Raw genomic sequence first — 20,065 nt, 5'->3', positions numbered from 1 at the left:
TTGCATCCAAATTAGTTAGCATATAGTGCAACAATGATTTCAGTAGATTCCTTAATGCCCCTTGCCCATTTAGCCCATCTCCCCTCCCACAACCCCTCCAGTGGCCCTCTGTTTGTTCTCACTATTTCAGAGTCTCTTACATTTTTGTCTCCTTCCCTGTTTTTATATTATTTTTGTTTCCCTTCCCTTATGTTCATCTCTTTTGTCTCTTAAAGTCCTCATATGAGTGAAATCATATGATATCTGTCTTTCCCTGACTAATTTTGCTTAGCATAATACCCTCAAGTTCCATCCACGTAGTTACAAACAGCAAGATTTCATTGTTTTTGATTGCCAAGTAATACTCCATTGTGTGTGTGTGTGTGCACGCATATACCACATCTTCTTTATGCATTCATCCATCAATGTACATTTGGGCTCTTTCCATACTTTGGCTATTGTTGATAGTGTTGCTATAAACATTGGGTGCGTGTGCCCCTTTGAGACAGCACACCTGTTCCCTTGGATAAATACCTAGTAGTGCAGTTGCTGGGTCGTAGGGTAGTTCTATTTTCAGTTTTTTGAAGAACCTCCATATGGTTTTCCAGAGTGGCTGCACCAGTTTGCATTCCCACAAGCAGTACAAAAGAGATCCTCTTTCTCCGCATCCTCGCCAACATCTGTTGTTGCCTGAGTTGTTAATGTTAACCATTCTGACAGGTGTGAGGTGGTATCTCATTGTGGTTTTGATTTGTATTTCCCTGATGATGAGTGATGTTGAGCATTTTTTCATTTGTCAGTTGGCCATCTGGATGTCTTCTTTGGAGAAGTGTCTATTCATGTCTTTTGCCCATTTCTTCACTGGATTATTTGGTTTTGGGTGTTGAGTTTGATAAGTTCTTTATAGATTTTGGATACTAACCCTTTATCTGATACGTCATTTGAAAATACCTTCTCCCATTCTGTCGGTTGCCTTTTAATTTTGCTGCTTGTTTCCTTCACTATGCAGAAACTTTTTATTTTGATGAGGTCCCAAGTAGTTCGTTTTTGCTTGTTTCCCTTGCCTCCAGAGACATGTCGAGTAAGAAGTTGCTGAGGCCAAGGTCAAAGAAGTTTTTGCCTGCTTTCTCCTTGAGCATTTTGATGGTTTCCTGTCTTACACTGAGGTATTTCATCCATTTTGAGTTTATTTTTGTGTATGGTGTAAGAAAGTGGTCCAGGTTCATTTTTCTGCCTGTCGCTGTCCACTTTTCCCAGCACCATTTGCTGAAGAGACTGTCTTTATTCCATTGAATATTCTTTTTAACTTAACTTGTCAAAGATTAGTTGGCCATATGTTTGTGGGTCCATTTCTGGGTTCTCTATTCTGTTCCATTGATCTGAGTGTCTGTTCTTGTGCCAGTACCATACTGTCTTGATGATTACAGCTTTGTAATACAGCTTGAAGTCCAGGATTGTGATGCTTCCTGCTTTGGTTTACGTTTTCAAGATTGCTTTGGCTATTCGGGGTCTTTTCTGGATCCATAGAAATTTTAGGATTGTTTATTCTAGCTCTGTGAAGAATGCTGGTGTTCTTTTGATAGACATTGCAATGAATGTGTAGATGGCTTTGGGTAGTATCGACATTTTCACGATATTTGTTCTTCCTATCCAGGAGCATGCAATATTTTTCCATTTTTTTGTGTGTCTTCTTCAGTTTCTTTCATAAGCTTTCAATAGTTTTCAGGGTATAGATTTTTCACCTCTTTGGTTAGATTTATTCCTAGGTATTTTATGGTTTTTTGTGAAACTGTAAATGGGATCGATTCCTTGATTTCTCTTTCTGTTGCTTCATTGTTGTGTAGGAATGCAAGTGATTCCTGTGCATTGATTTTATATCCTGCCAGTTTGCTGAATTCATAGTTCAGTTCTAGCAGTTTTTTGGTGGAATCTTTTGGGTTTTCCATATAGAGTATCGTGTCATCTGCGAAGAATGAAAGTTTGACCTCCTCCTGGCCAATTTGGATGCCTTTTATTTCTTTGTGTTGTCTGATTGCTGAGGCTAAGACTTCCAATACTATGTTGAATAGCAGTGGCAAGAGTGGACATCTCTGTCTTGTTCCTGACCTTAGGGGGAAAGCTCTCAGTTGTTTCCCATTGAGGATGATATTATCGTCGGGTCTTTCATGTATGGCTTTTATAATCTCGAGGTATGATCCTTCTATCCCTACTTTCTTAAGGGTTTTTATCAAGAAAGAATGCTGTATTTTGTCAAATGCTTTCTCTGCATCTATAGAGAGGATCATGTGGTTCTTGTTCTTTAGTTTTTTGATGTGATTAATCACATTGATTATTTTGCATATATTGAACCAGCCCTGCATCCCAGGTATAAATGCCACTTGGTCATGGTGAATATTTTTTTAAATGCATTGTTGGATCCAGTTGGCTAATATCTTGTCGAGGAATTTTGCATCTATGTTCATCAGGGAAATTGGTCTATAGTTCTCTTTTTTAGGGGAGTCTTTGTCTGGTTTTGGATAAGGTATTGCTGGCTTCATAAAGTTTGGAAGTTTTCCTTCCCTTTCTATTTTTTGGAACAGCTTCAAGAGAATACGTTGTTAACTCTTCTTTTAATGTTTGGTAGAATTCCCCTGGAAATCCATCTGGCCCTGGATTCTTGTTTTTTGAGAGATATTTGATTACTAATTTGATCTTTACTGGTTATGAGTCTGTTCAAATTTTCTATTTCTTCCTGTTTCAGCTGTGGTACTTTATATGTTTCTAGGAATTTGTCCATTTCTTCCAGATTGCCCATTTTATTGGTGTACAATTGCTCATAATATTCTCTTATTATTGGTTTTATTTCTGATGTGTTGGTTGTGATGTCTCTTCTTTCATTCTTGATTTTATTTATATGGGTCCTTTCCTTTTTCTGTTTGATCAAACTGGCTAGTGGTTTATCAATTTTGTTGATTCTTTCAAAGAACCAACTTCTGGTTTCATTGATCTGTTCTACTCTTTTTTTGGTTTTGATAGCATTAATTTCTGCTCCAGTCTTTATTATTTCCTGTCTTCTGCTGGTTTGGGGTTTTATTTGCTTTTTTTTTTCCTAGCTCTTTAAGGTGTAAGGTTCGATTGTCTATCTGAGACCTTTCTTCCTTCTTTAGGAAGGTCTGGATTGATATATACTTTCCTCTTATGACAGCCTTTGCTATGTCCCAGAGGTTTTGGGTTATGGTGTTACCATTTTCATTGGCTTCAATGTACTTTTTTTTTTAATTTTTTAATTTTTTTTTTAACTTGTTTTTCACAAACAGAGAGAGCGTGAGCAGGGGAGGGGCAGAGAGAGAGACAGAAACACAAGCTCCAGACTCTGAGCTGTCAGCACAGAGCCCGATGTGGGGCTTGAACTCATGAACCAGGAGATCATGACCTGAGCTGAAGTTAGACACTCAACTGACTGAGCCACCCAGGCGCCCCTTCCATGTTCTTTTTAATTTCCTCTTTAACTTCTTGGTTAGACCATTCATTCTTTAGTAGGATGTTCTTTAGTCTCCAAATATTTGTTATCTTTCCAAATTTTTTCTTGTGGTTGATTTCGAGTTTCATAGCGTCATGGTCTGATACTATGCACGGTATGATCTCAATGTTTTTGTAATTGTTGAGAGCTGATTTGTGTCTCAGAAATCTAGAGATTGTTCTATATATACTGGAAAAGAATGTATATTCCTCTGCTTTAGTTTGAAATGTTCTGAATATATCTGTTTTGTCCATCTTGTTCAGTGTGTCATTCAAAGCCATTGTTTCCTTATTGATTTTCTGTTTAGGTGATTTGTCCATTGTTGTAAGTGGGGTGTTGAAGTCCCAGTAGGTTGCCTTTTTAAAAATGATTTCCTTCCCTGTGCAAAAGCTTTCTATTTTGGTATAGTCCCAATAGATTAATTTTGCTTTTGTTTCCCTTGCCAGAAGAAAAATAACTAGGAAAACGTTTCTACAGCTGATGTCAAAGAGATTCCTGTCAATATTTTCTTCTAGGAATTTTACGGTTTCAGGTCTCACATTTAGGTCTTTAATCCATTTTCAGTTTATTTTTTTGTATGCTATAAGAAAGTGGTTCAGATTCATTCTTTTGCCTGTAGCTATTCAGTTTTCTCAGCACCATTTGTTGAAGAGACGGTCTTTTTCCTATTGGATATTCTTGCCTCCTTTGTTATAGAGTCATTCACCATAAAAGTGCAGGTTTATTTCTGGACTCTGTATTCTATTCCTTTGACCTGCGTGTCTGTTTCTGTGCCAGTACCATACTGTTTTAATTACTGCCGCTTTGTAGTATATCTTGAAATCCAGGATTGTGATACCTCCAGTTTCATTTTTTTAAGTTTTTGTTTTAATTCCAGTTAACATACAGTGTACTATTTGTTCTAGGTGTATAATATGGTAATTCAGCAATTCCATGCATCGCCCAGTGCTCATCATGTCAGGTGCCCTCCCCAATCCCTATCACCTATTTTATCCATCCTCCCACTCCCCTCTATTCTGCTAACTATCAGTTCTCTATAAATAAGAATCTGTTGGGGCACCTGTGTGGCTCAGTTGGTTAAGTGTCTGACTTCCGCTCAGGTCATGATCTCGGAGTTCGTGGGTTTGAGCCCCATGTTGGGCTCTGTGATGACTACTTGGAGCCTGGAGCCTACTTCAGATTCTGTGTCTCCCTCTCTCTCTCTGCCCCTCCCCAACTCGTGCTCTCTCTGTCTCTGTCTCTGTCTCTCTCTCTCAAAAGTACACAAAACAAAAAGAAACTCTTTCTTCGTTTGTCTCTCTCTCCCTCTTTCCTTTTTCCCCTTTGCATGTTTGTTCACTTTCTTAAGTTCCACATGAGTGAAATTATATGGTATTTGTCTTTCTGTGACTGACTTATTTCGCCTAGCATTACACTCTCTAGCTCCATCCATGTCATTACACATGGCGAGATTTCATTCTTTTTATGACTAATATTCCAGTGTGTGTGTGTGTGTGTGTGTGTGTGTGCATGTGTGTGCGCACGCACACGTATACCACTTCTTTATCCATTCCATTAATCAGTGGACACTTGGGCTGCTTCCATATCTTGGCTATTGTAAATAATGCTTCTATAAACATAGGGGTGCATATATCTCTGTGAATTAGTGTTTTTGTATTCTTTGTGTAAATACCCAGTAGTGTGATTGCTGGATTGTAGGGTTGTTCTTCTTTTTCAAGATTGTTTTGGCTATTCAGGGTCTTTTGTAATTCCATACAAATTGTAGTATTATTTCTTCTCATTCTATGAAAAATGTTGTTCGTGTTTTGACAGGGATTGCATTAACACTGTATGATAGTTGTACTTGAATTAAAAAAGTTATGTTTGTAATGTTTTCAAATTTTTCTTAAATATTTACATAATTCTACATTATTGAAATATAGTTATATTTGAAATGACATGTTAATTATTGCTTTGTTTTCTCTCTTTCAACAGTTAAAAGATGTTGATACTCGGAAAATCATAAAAGCAATGCTTTCGTATGTGTGGCCCAAAGACCGGCCAGATCTACGAGCTAGGGTTGCCATTTCTCTGGGATTTTTGGGGGGCGCAAAGGTAAGAACAGGAGAAATTATACATTGATCATTGCTATAACTAAAAAATAGTATGACATTTTCTAATAATGAAAAGGGCTGATATAAGCTACTTTGGGGGGAGCATTGTTAACTTTTATGACCCTCATTTACATAACTATTTTATACCATCAGAAATTACATGGTAGTGCCCAATTTATCTGTGGATCAGACTTCTAATGGCCTCAACTTAATGGGATTTAGTCCTGAAACCAGATCATTGTGTAACAAAGCATAAGGAACTTTATAAAAGAAACTCCTTAGAGACCTGTTGGTTCTTTCTTAATACATATTTCTGGTAAGCTTGGTTCTCAGTTCCTAGTAATTTGAAAAGATGATGAAGGCACATTTAGGCACATTGAATGCCATAAGTGGTAAACAATAGTGTGAAGGGGGAAAAAAACAAACAGGAAAAGTTAAAAGAAATTCCTGGGCTCTGGCACTTACTAACCTTGTAACATTGGGCAAATTGCTTAGTCTTCATGCCTCAGTTTCCCAATTTGTAAAATAAGGTTAAATACAGTTGTTATAAGGATTAATTAAATCAGCATACAAAAGGCTAAAAAGAATGCTTGGCACATAGTAAAGTATATGTGTTAAGAATAATTTAGATTTCATCAAAAATATGGTAAAAAAAAAACCAGTTGAAAAATATAAATGAGGTTTTGCTATGTGTTAGGGTTAATATGTTGTTTTAGAACCTAGATCTTATTACTTTTTTCTCTGTGTCATGTATGTTCCTTTTTATTTACTCATTCTTTTCCCTACCCTAAAAATAAGTATTGAGAACTTATCATACAGAGGACTGTTCTTGGCTTTGCAGGGTATTCAAACATAAATAAGAGCACATTTCTTGTCTCAAATCATCCAAGATAAGACAAGTTATACTTTATTGCTATGATCCAAAGTAAGTCATAAATGATTTGAAAGAAGTACCATTCACGTGTTGGGATTTCAAAGGAAAGAACTACCAAGATGGGGAGTCAGGAAAGGTTTTGGAGAGGAAGTGATGTCTAAGATAGTCTTGGATTGATGAGTAGTTTTGTTAAAGGTAGAGGGGTAAAATGAACAGATTGAGAGAGGACGTAAGCATGTGTGGAGTAGTGAGTAGTCCAGCTTTGCTCCAGTGAGGGGATAGTGTTTCAGAGAAATTATAGGTAACCTTAAAAGATAGAGCTCCATGTGAAATACCTTAACTGTGAAACAAAAATTTAATTATGTTGGAAGTAGCAACATGTATTTTGAGTAGCAGAGTAATAAGGTTAGAGCTGTGCTTTAGGAAATTAATCTGACCCTTTTGCATAAAATGGATTAGGGTGGTGAGACAACTAAAATAGGGATACCATTGATTTTCATTTCATGTATTCATTCAGGCAATATTTGCCGACCTTGTTATGAGGCTAATGTAATAGTCTAGATGAAAAGTAATGACACTTTGTACTGGAGTAGTGGTAGAAATGGTAATATGCAGGGAAAAGATGCCAGAGATTTTGTGAGGTGAAGGAGGTAGAGTCAACAAGACTTAGCAACGGATCAGATATTAGAAGTAAAAGAGAAATAAGATTTCAAAGTTGATGCCAAGGATAAGAGAAATAAAATACTTTTAACAGAAGTAGGTAGGAAGTTAGGAAGTCTTGTTTGGGAAGATGAAATTTTGGTTTGAGGCATGTTAAGTTTGAGATGCTAATGGAATGTTGAGACAGATATGTAGCTGATAATACAAAATGCTAGACAATCTTAGGAAGGAGCCCCAGGCTAGAGAAATTAGGGGTAATAGTTGGGGGGAAAAAGAAGTAATAGTAGAAACAATGCAAATTAGTTCACCAAAGGAAAGAAGCAGAAATAGAAGGTGACTGCAGACAGAACCTGTGATAAATGTGTTCCTGTAGGGAAGCAAACAGTAATGGAAACAGGGATGGAGTGATTGGAGAATAAAACTAGAATAATTCAGTCTAGCTGTTCATTGTCTTTTCTCCTTTCTCATCTGTGGGTTCTGTTGAGTACTCCCAATGAACTGGACCCCTTGCCTGGGAGAGGACTAAATCAAGATACTGAACAATAGACTAAGATCCATACTTTATTCTGTTTGTTTAAGCTGAACAGAGAGGATAATACAAATCTAAATTTGGTAGCTAACATTGAAATTCTTTTAACTCTTTTTTATATTTTTTTTTAATATGAAATTTATTGTCAAATTGGTTTCCATACAATACCCAGTGCTCATCCCAACAGGTGCCCTCCTCAATACCCATCGCCCACCCTCCCACCCCCCCATCAACCTTCAGTTTGTTCTCAGTTAAAATTCTTTTAACTCTTAAATTTTTAGTTCAGTACTGATTGCTGAATTGTCTTTTACCTACAAATTGCTTAAAGATAAAGATTATTCTCAGCTCTTGTGCAAGGCAGAATTAGCAAATTGGCCTTTATTCTTTATTAGCTGAATTAAAGTACTTTGCTGACAAGTTGAAGGCAGATTGTTTTCTGGACTTTCTTTTGAATTGAAGAGAACAGTTTAGAACATGGCTAATTAGGTTAGTCAAAAGGAGCAGTGTTAATACGTGATTTTAGTTTTAGAATGAATTTCAACCCTTCAAAATACAAATTTCTGTTCCTTGGTGACAGGTCAATGTCGGTATAAAACCTAGATCAAGGTAACTTCCGTAAAGACTGAAATATTTTTAGAAGGCTAATATTTGATTCTTCTATCAATAAATATTGAGCACCCATAGAATAGATATGCTGTACTAACCTCATATAAACTAATTACAAGTAAACAGCAATGAATATAGAAAATTAGTCCTCAGAAAGTATGTTTGATTACTTTTGAGTTAGGAAAAGGAATAAATTGCCCGATGTTATGATGAGTTCATGCTTGTACTTTCAGAGCATATAGAGAAGCAGTTTTTTGTTTTGTTTTTTTTACTAAACAGGAACTAGACCATAGAATAGCTTTAGGAATATATAGTGGTAACTTTTAACCATTCCTAACATCATTTTTCTAGTTTCTATACTGTCTTTACTTTAAAGTGGTTACTCTCTCAATCTTTAAAACCTGGTCATTGTTTAATTTTGTTAGTATTGGTGGTGTGATTTATACTGGGTGTGCAAAGATGGATTGTTATCCCTTTCATTTCTTGGCTTCCTATTTTTTCTCAACATGCCTTGGTGTATAAGCACTTTGGACCAATCTATTCTCCTTTATACTCTGGTCTTCCCTACCTCCTCCACATGCTTCTGGGAATTTTAAGAAGTTCAGGGATCTTCTCAGCTATAAATGAATGCCACCCAGCCATATGAGCAGCATGTGGTAGTTTCATAGCAAGACCAGAGGCATCCATGAGGGAGAACGGAGGCAGAAAGACAGAAATATCAAGTGAGAAGAAACAGAAGGGAGGAGGATTTCATGTTTAACATATGGGGTCACAGCATGCCATCTGCTTACTTATTTGCCTATTAATTCTCTTTTCATTCTGAAGGTCTTAAGGCTATCATTGTCTACAGCAAAGATTTGTAAGATAAACTGTATTATGCAAAGATGTCTTGCAGCCCAGACAAGGCCAAGAAGAATGGGTTGGTGTTTCTTCTGAATTGCAGCAATTCTATTTTTAATATGTTGGGTCCTCTATGAGATATATTTTAGGGGTTCTGCCACCAAGAGACAGAGATAGAGAGAACACAATCTGCCTTCCTTCCTTAAATCCCTACAAATCATATGCATTGCCTTTTCTTACCATCCACACATCTATCCTAGGAGTATCACATTATCATTAATCTGGGGATTTTGAGATCTAAGTATTTTTTTAAAAAATGTAATCTTTCTGGGCGTGCCTGGGTGGCTCATTCAGTTAAGCATCTGACTTTGACACAGGTCATAATCTCACGGTTCATGGGTTCATGCCCTGCATTGGGCTCTGTGCTGATAGCTCAGAGCCTGGATCGGATTCTGTGTGTGTGTGTGTGTGTCTGCACCTCCCCTGTTCACACTCTGTCTTCTCAAAAATAAACATTAAAAAAGATTTTAAAAAATTTAATCTTTCTGTTAGTATATCACATAATAGCCGTGCCAGGATTTAAGGAAAATATAAAACATATTTACTAAAATCATCTGTTTTCATAAAATAAGTGTGTTTTTTAATGTTATAAAAAAGTTTACTTATACTCTGCAATCAACACCATCTTTGGAACCACTTAGTTGACAGAGAACTTGAGAGTATAGGACATTAAAGTAAAAAAGATCTCAATTAAGAATCTGTTGCAAATGAAAATAAGCTATATTTAACATTATAAAATAATTTCAAGGGAGAGTGTATTTTGTAAAAATATAATCAATATCCCTTTTCTTCAAGAATGCATCTGTTATATAAAGTAAGGGATCATATATGTGTCTTAGTCCATTTACACTGCAGTAAAAAGCACCATAAACTAGGTCGTTCATAAATGGCTTTTTGTTATGACCTACATGATATAAGAGGCAAGAAGGATCTTGGGGACTTGTTTATAAGGGCACTAATCCCATAAGGGCCTAATCACCTCCTAAAGACCCCACTTCCAGTGTCATTACCCTGGGGGGAATTCAACATGTGAATTTGGCAGGGGTACACAAATATTCAGATCATAGCATTATGTATTGAGCAACATTTGTCAAGTGACTTTTAGATACAAGATACTATGCTAGGCAGCTGGGAATAAAAAAATGAATAAAATATGTGCCTTGCCTTCCCTCCTGCAGTTGCAGTGTACTGAAGGAGAAAAATACATAAATAATGATAAAATATATATAATGTAATACCCAGATATCCAAAGGGAGTCACAAATGAAGATATATGGGAGTTCCAGCAATTAGGCATTTAGGGAAGCCTTCATGGAAGAGCTGGAGTTTTCCAGGAACTACTATCTTGACATGGGTAACTTCAGAAGATTCATGTACTTTCACTTTGAGTCTTTAAAAATTTTCTGAAAAACACTTTTTAAAATGAAACAATGGTATCTGACCTTTAATTGAGAAGTATGATTTATATCCTGTAGTATTTTTTAATTAAAACACTATAATTTAGAGATGCTTTAGGCTTACAGAAAAATTAAGCAGTAAGTACAGAGAATTCCTATATATCCCCCCTCAAAAAACTCCATTCAATTTCTTCTGGTACTAACATCTTGCATTAATGTAGTACAATTGTTACAAATGATGAATGAACCAATTACTTAAAAATACATTATTCTTATTAGCTAAGTTCATAGTTTACATTAGGATTCACTCTTTGTGTTGTGTACTTATGTATGGGTTTGGGGGAGATGCATAATGCCATTTATCCACCATTAAAGTATCATACAGAATAGTTTCACTTATTCATCTCTCCATCCTCCTAAATCCCTGACAACCACTGATCATTTTATTGTCTCTGTAGTTTTGCCTTTTTCCATAATATCTTATAGCTGGAATCATATAGTATGTAGCTCTTACAAACTGTCTTCTTTCACTTAACAATATGCATTTCAGAGTCATTTATGTTTTTTTTTTTGACTTGATAGTTCATTGCTTTTTATTGCTGAAAAATATTGCGTTGTATGGATGTACCATATAGTGTGTGTATCCATTCACCTTTTGAAAGACATTTTGGTTGCTTCCAGATTTTGCCAAAAGTAATGCTGTAATAAACATTTGTGTGCAGGATTTGTGTGACATAAGTTTTCAGCTCATTTGGGTAATTACTAAGAAGTGCAGTTGCTAGATTATATGTTAAGACTATGTTTAGTTTGTGAGAATCTGCCAAACTGTCTTCCAGAGTGGCTGTACCATTCTGCATTCCCACCAACAGTGAATGAGAGAGTTCTGTTGCTCCACATCCTTGTCAGCATTTGGTGTTGTCAGTGTTCAGGATTTTAGTCTTTCTAATAGATGTATAATGCTATCTCAATTTTGTTCTAATTTGATATTGCCTAATGATGTATGATATTGTGCATGTTTTCATATACTTATTGGTCATCTGTATCTCTTCCTTGGTGAGATATCTGTCAAGTCTTTTGCCCATTTTTAAATTGAGTTGTTCATTTTCTTATTGTTGAATTTTAAGTGTTCTTTGTATATTTTGGATACCAGTCGTTTATCAGATTTTTTGCAAATATTTTCACTCAGTCTGTAGCTTGTATTTTCCTTCTTTTAACAGTGTCTTTCACAGAACAGCAGTTTTAGATTTTAATGTAGTCCAACTTAACAGTATTTCATGGATTGTGCTTTTAGTGTTGTATCTAATGTCATTGTGAAACAAAGGTCACCTAGATTTTATTTTATGTTATCTTCTAGAAGTTTTATAGCTTTGTGCTTTACATTTAGGACTGTGATCCATTTGGAGTTAATTTTTGTGAAAGGTGTAAGGTCAGTGTCTAGATTTCGTTTTTGTACGTTCAGTTTTTCTAGCACCATTTTTTGAAAGTATATTCACCACTATACTACTAATGCACATCTAGCACCATTTTTTGAAAAGACTGTTTTACCCACTGGGCTGCCTTTCTCCTTTGTCAAACATCAGTATAATATATTTATGTATATTTGTCTATTTCTGTACTCTCTATTCTGTTCTGTTGGTCTACTTATCTATTCTTTTGCCAGTACCACGCTGTCTTGATTATTGTAGCTTTACGGTAATTCTTGAAATCAAATAGTGTCAGCCCTCTGGCTTTTTTTTTTTTCTTCCAATATTGTGTTGGATATTCTGGGTCTTTTGTTTTTCTATGTAAAGTTTAGAATCAGTTTGTCCATATCTACCAAAGTATTTGCTGGGATTTTGATTGGGGCTGCATTGAATATATAGATCAAGTTCAGGAACAACTGACATCTTGACCATATTGAATCATTCTATCCATGAACATGAAATCCATTCCTTTAGTTTTTTTTTTTTATTTCTTTTATCAGAGTATTGAAGTTTTCTTCATATAAATATTGAACATGTTTTGTTAGAATTATACCTAGTTATATCATTTTGGGTACTAATTTAAATGGTATTATTTTTTATTTCAAATTATGTATTGTTCACTGGAGATATATAGGAAAGCAATTGACTTTTGAGCCTTATGAGCCTTATGTCTTGCAACCTTGCTAGAGTTGCTTATTAGTTTCAGGAGGTTTATTTCTATTGTCAGTTCTTTTGTATTTTCTACATAGATAATCATATTATCTGCAAATACGGTTTTATTTCTTCTTTCCTAATATGTGTGCCTTCTATTTTCCTTTCTTACTGCTTTAGCTAGGACTTCTAGTACCATATTGAACAACAGTGATAAGTGAGGGTGTCTTTGCTTTGTTCCTAAATTTTGGGGGTAAAGCTTCTAGTTTCTCATCATTAAGTATGTTGTTACCTATAGGGTTTTTTGTAGGTGTCCTTAATCAAGTTGAAGAAGTTTCATTCTATTCCTAGTTTGCTGAGAGTTTTTATCTTGAATAGGTGTTGGATTTTGTCCAGTAGTTCTTTTGCATCTATTGATATATTTTTTTCTTTAGCCTATTGATGTGATGGATTACATTGATTTTCCAATGTTGAACCAGCTGTGTATACCTGGAATGAATTCCACTTGGTCATGTTGTATAATTATTTTTATATATTACTGGATTTGTTTTGCTAATATTTTGGTGAGAATTTTTTATCTGTGATCATAAGAGATAATGGTCCAGAATTTTCCTTTCCTGTAATGTCTGCCTGGTTGTGGTATTAGGGTAGTGCTGGCCTCCTAGAACGAGTTTAGAAATTTTCCCTCCGTCTCTGTTTTTCGGAAAATATGGTATTTACAAATTGAGTACTTTGTCCATTTTTCTTTTCTCTTTGTTTTGCCTTGCTAATTTTATCTCCCTTTAGTACTCTCGTTCTTTATTTTCTTTTTCTCTTTCTGATCCTTTTGAGGATTGTTTACTAGAGGTAAACAAAATTCTCTTTTACCTATTCACATATATTGGGCCCTTCTTGGTGACACTAGTTACAGAGTCCTTAATTATCAGAGGCTGGTGTGAAAGAGATTAGTTTTTAAGGAATTAAAGTATTAAAAATGTTTGTAAGAATTAGGTTCCTAAGATGGCAGACAATACTTTCATTATTAAGAAGGGAAAAGTCATTTTAAAATCTAGAATTGGAGACCCTCGGTAAACTGATGATATTGACCAGTACATTTGGCATCATATAGATAACAACATACTTTTGGCTGTCCTTTATGGTGATTGTACTTTTTCTTTAAGTCCATTCTTTAATTTGTGTCCCAAATTGTGCATTTCCATGTTAAAATTAAACAAATTCATTTCATAATTATATACCAGTCTCTGTGAAAATTCAAGAATTTAGAGGATTATTTATTTATGTGATTTAAACTTTTGATCTAGGAAAGAAAAAAATTTTGTGAGAATAAGTCTTGAGAGAGTAATTTTCTCTTTATTTCTCTTGTACTTAAATTAATGGACACATTGCAGTTACAGATGAAACATAACTTGTCACATGAGTATAATCTAGTAAAAACAGTTTCTCAATTTTTAGAAAACACCTGGGGGATTAAGTTTCATATTGAGTCAATTTTTGTTGAAATTTATTAATATCTAGCCTTAGTTTTAGACCTCTTAAGCCTCTAGGGAGTGAGGTCTGGTATGCCCTGAGACACTGGCTTTATTTTAAAAATTTTACTTTTAATAAACATGCAACAAAATGCACTCTTTTGTGATTTTTAACACATGCATATATTCATATAATTACTGTCACAGTCAGGATACAGAAAAGTGTTACCACCCTAAAAATCTCCTTTGTGTAACTCCTTTGTAGGTATATCCTCTTCAGACCCCTAATAGCTGGATAGTACTGATTTGTCCTCTATCCCTATAGTTTTATCATTTTGAGAATACCATAGCCTTTTGAGCTTGCTCCTCTCACATAACATGATGCTTTCTTCATTCATCCAAGTCATTGAGTATATCAGTTCATTTTCTTTTTATTACTGAGATGTATTCCATGGTATGGATGTACTACACTTTGTTCATTCACTGGTGGACATTTGGTTTCTTTCCACCTTTTGACAGTTATAACTAGAGTGGCTGTAAACACTTAGGTATAGTTTTTCTTATTTATTTTTTTTTATTTTTTTTTTTATTTTTTATTTTTTAATTTATGAAATTTACTGTCAAATTGGTTTCCATACAACACCCAGTGCTCATCCCAAAAGGTGCCCTCCTCAATACCCATCACCCACCCTGCCCTCCCTCCCACCCTGCCCTCCCTCCCACCCCCCATCAACCCTCAATTTGTTCTCAGTTTTTAACAGTCTCTTATGCTTTGGCTCTCTCCCACTCTAACCTCTTTTTTTTTTTTTTTTTTTTTCCTTCCCCTCCCCCATGGGTTTCTGTTATGTTTCTCAGGATCCACATAAGAGTGAAACCATATGGTATCTGTCTTTCTCTGTATGGCTTATTTCACTTAGCATCACACTCTCCAGTTCCATCCATGTTGCTACAAAAGGCCATATTTCATTTTTTCTCATTGCCACGTAGTATTCCATTGTGTATATAAACCACAATTTCTTTATCCATTCATCAGTTGATGGACATTTAGGCTCTTTCCATAATTTGGCTATTGTTGAGAGTGCCGCTATAAACATTGGGGTACAGGTGCCCCTATGCATCAGTACTCCTGTATCCCTTGGATAAATTCCTAGCAGTGCTATTGCTGGGTCATAGGGTAGGTCTATTTTTAATTTTCTGAGGAACCTCCACACTGCTTTCCAGAGCGGCTGCACCAATTTGCATTCCCACCAACAGTGCAAGAGGGTTCCTGTTTCTCCACATCCTCTCCAGCATCTATAGTCTCCTGATTTCTTCATTTTGGCCACTCTGACTGGCGTGAGGTGGTATCTGAGTGTGGTTTTGATTTGTATTTCCCTGATGAGGAGCGACGTTGAGCATCTTTTCATGTGCCTGTTGGCCATCCGGATGTCTTCTTTAGAGAAGTGTCTATTCATGTTTTCTGCCCATTTCTTCACTGGGTTATTTGTTTTTCGGGTGTGGAGTTTGATGAGCTCTTTATAGATTTTGGATACTAGCCCTTTGTCCGATGTGTCATTTGCAAATATCTTTTCCCATTCCGTTGGTTGCCTTTTAGTTTTGTTGGTTGTTTCCTTTGCTGTGCAGAAGCTTTTTATCTTCATAAGGTCCCAGTAATTCACTTTTGCTTTTAATTCCCTTGCCTTTGGGGATGTGCCGAGTAAGAGATTGCTACGGCTGAGGTCAGAGAGGTCTTTTCCTGCTTTCTCCTCTAAGGTTTTGATGGTTTCCTGTCTCACATTCAGGTCCTTTATCCATTTTGAGTCTATTTTTGTGAATGGTGTGAGAAAGTGGTCTAGTTTCAACCTTCTGCATGTTGCTGTCCAGTTCTCCCAGCACCATTTGTTAAAGAGACTGTCTTTTTTCCATTGGATGTTCTTTCCTGCTTTGTCAAAGATGAGTTGGCCATACGTTTGTGGGTCTAGTTCTGGGGTTTCTATTCTATTCCATTGGTCTATGTGTCTGTTTTTATGCCAATACCATGCTGACTTGATGATGACAGCTTTGTAGTAGAGGCTAAAGTCTGGGATTGTGATGCCTCCTGCTTTGGTCTTCTTCTTCAAAATGACTTTGGCTATTCGGGGCCTTTTGTGGTTCTATATGAATTTTAGGATTGCTTGTTCTAGTTTCGAGAAGAATGCTGGTGCAATTTTGATTGGGATTGCATTGAATGTATAGATAGCTTTGGGTAGTATTGACATTTTGACAATATTTATTCTTCCAATCCATGAGCAGGGAATGTCTTTCCATTTCTTTATATCTTCTTCAATTACCTGCATAAGCTTTCTATAGTTTTCAGCATACGGATCTTTTACATCTTTGGTTAGATTTATTCCTAGGTATTTTATGCTTCTTGGTGCAATTGTGAATGGGATCAGTTTCTTCATTTGTCTTTCTGTTGCTTCATTGTTAGTGTATAAGAATGCAACTGATTTCTGCACATTGATTTTGTATCCTGTAACTTTGCTGAATTCATGTATCAGTTCTAGCAGACTTTTGGTGGAGTCTATCGGATTTTCCATGTATAATATCATGTCATCTGCAAAAAGCGAAAGCTTGACTTCGTCTTTGCCAATTTTGATGCCTTTGATTTCCTTTTGTTGTCTGATTGCTGATGCTAGAACTTCCAGCACTATATTAAACAACAGCGGTGACAGTGGGCATCCCTGTTGTGTTCCTGATCTCAGGGAAAAAGCTCTCAGTTTTTCCCCGTTGAGGATGATGTTAGCTGTGGGCTTTTCATAAATGGCCTTTATGATCTTTAAGTATGTTCCTTCTATCCCGACTTTCTCAAGGGTTTTTATTAAGAAAGGGTGCTGGATTTTGTCAAAGGCCTTTTCTGCATCGATTGACAGGATCATATGGTTCTTCTCTTTTTTTTTTTTTAATGTGATGTATCACGTTGATCGATTTGCGAATGTTGAACCAGCCCTGCATCCCAGGAATGAATCCCACTTGATCATGGTGAATAATTCTTTTTATATGCTGTTGAATTCGATTTGCTAGTATCTTATTGAGAATTTTTGCATCCATATTCATCAGGGATATTGGCCTGTAGTTCTCTTTTTTTACTGGGTCTCTGTCTGGTTTAGGAATCAAAGGAATACTGGCTTCATAGAATGAGTCTGGAACTTTTCCTTCCCTTTCTATTTCTTGGAATAGCTTGAGAAGGATAGGTATTATCTCTGCTTTAAATGTCTGGTAGAACTCCCCTGGGAAGCCATCTGGTCCTGGACTCTTATTTGTTGGGAGATTTTTGATAACCGATTCAATTTCTTCGCTGGTTATGGGTCTGTTCAAGCTTTCTATTTCCTCCTGATTGAGTTTTGGAAGAGTGTGGGTGTTTAGAAATTTGTCCATTTCTTCCAGGTTGTCCAATTTGCTGGCATATAATTTTTCATAGTATTCCCTGATAATTGTTTGTATCTCTGAGGGATTGGTTGTAATCATTCCATTTTCATTCATGATTTTATCTATTTGGGTCATCTCCCTTTTCTTTTTGAGAAGCCTGGCTAGAGGTTTGTCAATTTTGTTTATTTTTTCAAAAAACCAACTCTTGGTTTCGTTGATCTGCTCTACAGTTTTTTTTAGATTCTATATTGTTTATTTCTGCTCTGATCTTTATTATTTCTCTTCTTCTGCTGGGTTTAGGCTGCCTTTGCTGTTCTGCTTCTATTTCCTTTAGGTGTGCTGTTAGATTTTGTATTTGGGATTTTTCTTGTTTCCTGAGATAGGCCTGGATTGCAATGTATTTTCCTCTCAGGACTGCCTTCGCTGCATCCCAAAGCGTTTGGATTGTTGTATTTTCATTTTCGTTTGTTTCCATGTATATTTTAATTTCTTCTCTAATTGCCTGGTTGACCCACTCATTCGTTAGTAGGGTGTTCTTTAACCTCCATGCTTTTGGAGGTTTTCCAGACTTTTTCCTGTGGTTTTCAAGCTTCATAGCATTGTGGTCTGAAAGTATGCATGGTATAATTTCAATTCTTGTAAACTTATGAAGGGCTGTTTTGTGACCCAGTATATGATCTATCTTGGAGAATGTTCCATGTGCACTCGAGAAGAAAGTATATTCTGTTGCTTTGGGATGCAGAGTTCTAAATATATCTGTCAAGTCCATCTGATCCAATGTATCATTCAGGGCCCTTGTTTCTTTTTTTTTTTATATATATTTTTTTTCAACGTTTTTTATTTATTTTTGGGACAGAGAGAGACAGAGCATGAACGGGGGAGGGGCAGAGAGAGAGGGAGACACAGAATCGGAAACAGGCTCCAGGCTCCGAGCCATCAGCCCAGAGCCTGACGCGGGGCTCGAACTCACGGACCGCGAGATCGTGACCTGGCTGAAGTCGGACGCCCAACCGACTGCGCCACCCAGGCGCCCCAGGGCCCTTGTTTCTTTATTGACTGTGTGTCTAGATGATCTATCCATTTCTGTAAGTGGGGTGTTAAAGTCTCCTGCAATGACCACATTCTTATCAATAAGGTTGCTTATGTTTATTAGTAATTGTTTTATATATCTGGGGGCTCGGGTATTTGGCGCATAGATATTTATAATAGTTAGCTCTTCCTGGTCGATAGACCCTGTGATTATTATATAATGCCCTTCTTCATCTCTTGTTACAGCCTTTAATTTAAAGTCTAGTTTGTCTGATATAAGTATGGCTACTCCAGCTTTCTTTTGGCTTCCAGGAGCATGATAAATAGTTCTCCATCCCCTCACTCTCAATCTAAAGGTGTCCTCAGATCTAAAATGAGTCTCTTGTAGACAGCAAATAGATGGGTCTTGTTTTTTTATCCATTCTGACACTCTTTGTCTTTTGGTTGGCGCATTTAATCCATTTACATTCAGTGTTATTATAGAAAGATATGGGTTTAGAGTCATTGTGATGTCTGTATGTTTTATGCTTGTAGTGATGTCTCTGGTACTTTGTCTCACAGGATCCCCCTTAGGATCTCTTGTAGGGCTGGTTTCGTGGTGACAAATTCCTTCAGTTTTTGTTTGTTTGGGAAGACCTTTATCTCTCCTTCTATTCTAAATGACAGACTTGCTGGATAAAGGATTCTCGGCTGCATATTTTTTCTGTTTAGCACACTGTAGATATCGTGGCAAGCCTTTCTGGCCTGCCCAGTTTCAAAGGAGAGATCAGTCCCGAGTCTTATAGGTCTCCCTTTATATGTGAGGGCACGTTTATCCCTTGCTGCTTTCAGAATTTTCTCTTTATCCTTGTATTTTGCCAGTTTCACTATGATATGTCGTGCAGAAGATCGATTCAAGTTACGTCTGAAGGGAGTTCTCTGTGCCTCTTGGATTTCAATGCCTTTTTCCTTCCCCAGTTCAGGGAAGTTCTCAGCTATAATTTGTTCAAGTACCCCTTCAGCACCTTTCCCTCTCTCTTCCTCCTCTGGGATACCAATTATGCGTATATTATTTTTTTTTAGTGTATCACTTAGTTCTCTAATTTTCCCCTCATACTCCTGGATTTTTTTATCTCTCTTTCTTTCAGCTTCCTCTTTCTCCATAACTTTATCTTCTAGTTCACCTATTCTCTCCTCTGCCTCTTCAAGCCGAGCCATCCTGGATTCCATTTTGTTTTGCATTTCGTTTAAAGCGTTTTTCAGCTCCTCGTGACTGTTCCTTAGTCCCTCGATCTTTGTGGCAAGAGATTCTCTGCTGTCCTGTATACTGTTTTCAAGCCCAGCGATTAATTTTATGACTATTATTCTAAATTCACTTTCTGTTATATTATTTAAATCCTTTTTGATCAGTTCATTAGCTGTTGTTATTTCCTGGAGATTCTTCTGAGGAGAATTCTTCCGTTTGGTCATTTTGGAGAGTCCCTTGCGTGGTGAGGACCTGCAGTGCACTTCCCCTGTGCTGTGGTGTATAACTGGAGTTAGTGGGCGGGGCCG

The 20,065-nt window shown here is 36.5% G+C and overlaps 1 protein-coding gene across 2 annotated transcripts in view; it reads left to right on the top strand.

Annotated features, from left to right (window-relative positions):
* Positions 1-20,065, top strand: part of ABCB7 (ATP binding cassette subfamily B member 7) — a 149,635-nt gene that overhangs the window by 81,213 nt on the left and 48,357 nt on the right. For both annotated transcript variants that reach the window (XM_049644676.1, XM_049644677.1), the window contains exon 4: positions 5,453-5,572. In XM_049644676.1, coding sequence (XP_049500633.1) covers positions 5,453-5,572 — 120 coding nt within the window. The remainder of the gene's footprint in view (positions 1-5,452; positions 5,573-20,065) is intronic.

Source organism: Panthera uncia, chromosome X (genome assembly GCF_023721935.1).
Source record: "Panthera uncia isolate 11264 chromosome X, Puncia_PCG_1.0, whole genome shotgun sequence".
Lineage (NCBI taxonomy): Eukaryota > Metazoa > Chordata > Mammalia > Carnivora > Felidae > Panthera > Panthera uncia.
Note: the sequence above shows the minus strand (reverse complement) of the source record. Positions and strands in the feature narration are given on the sequence as shown.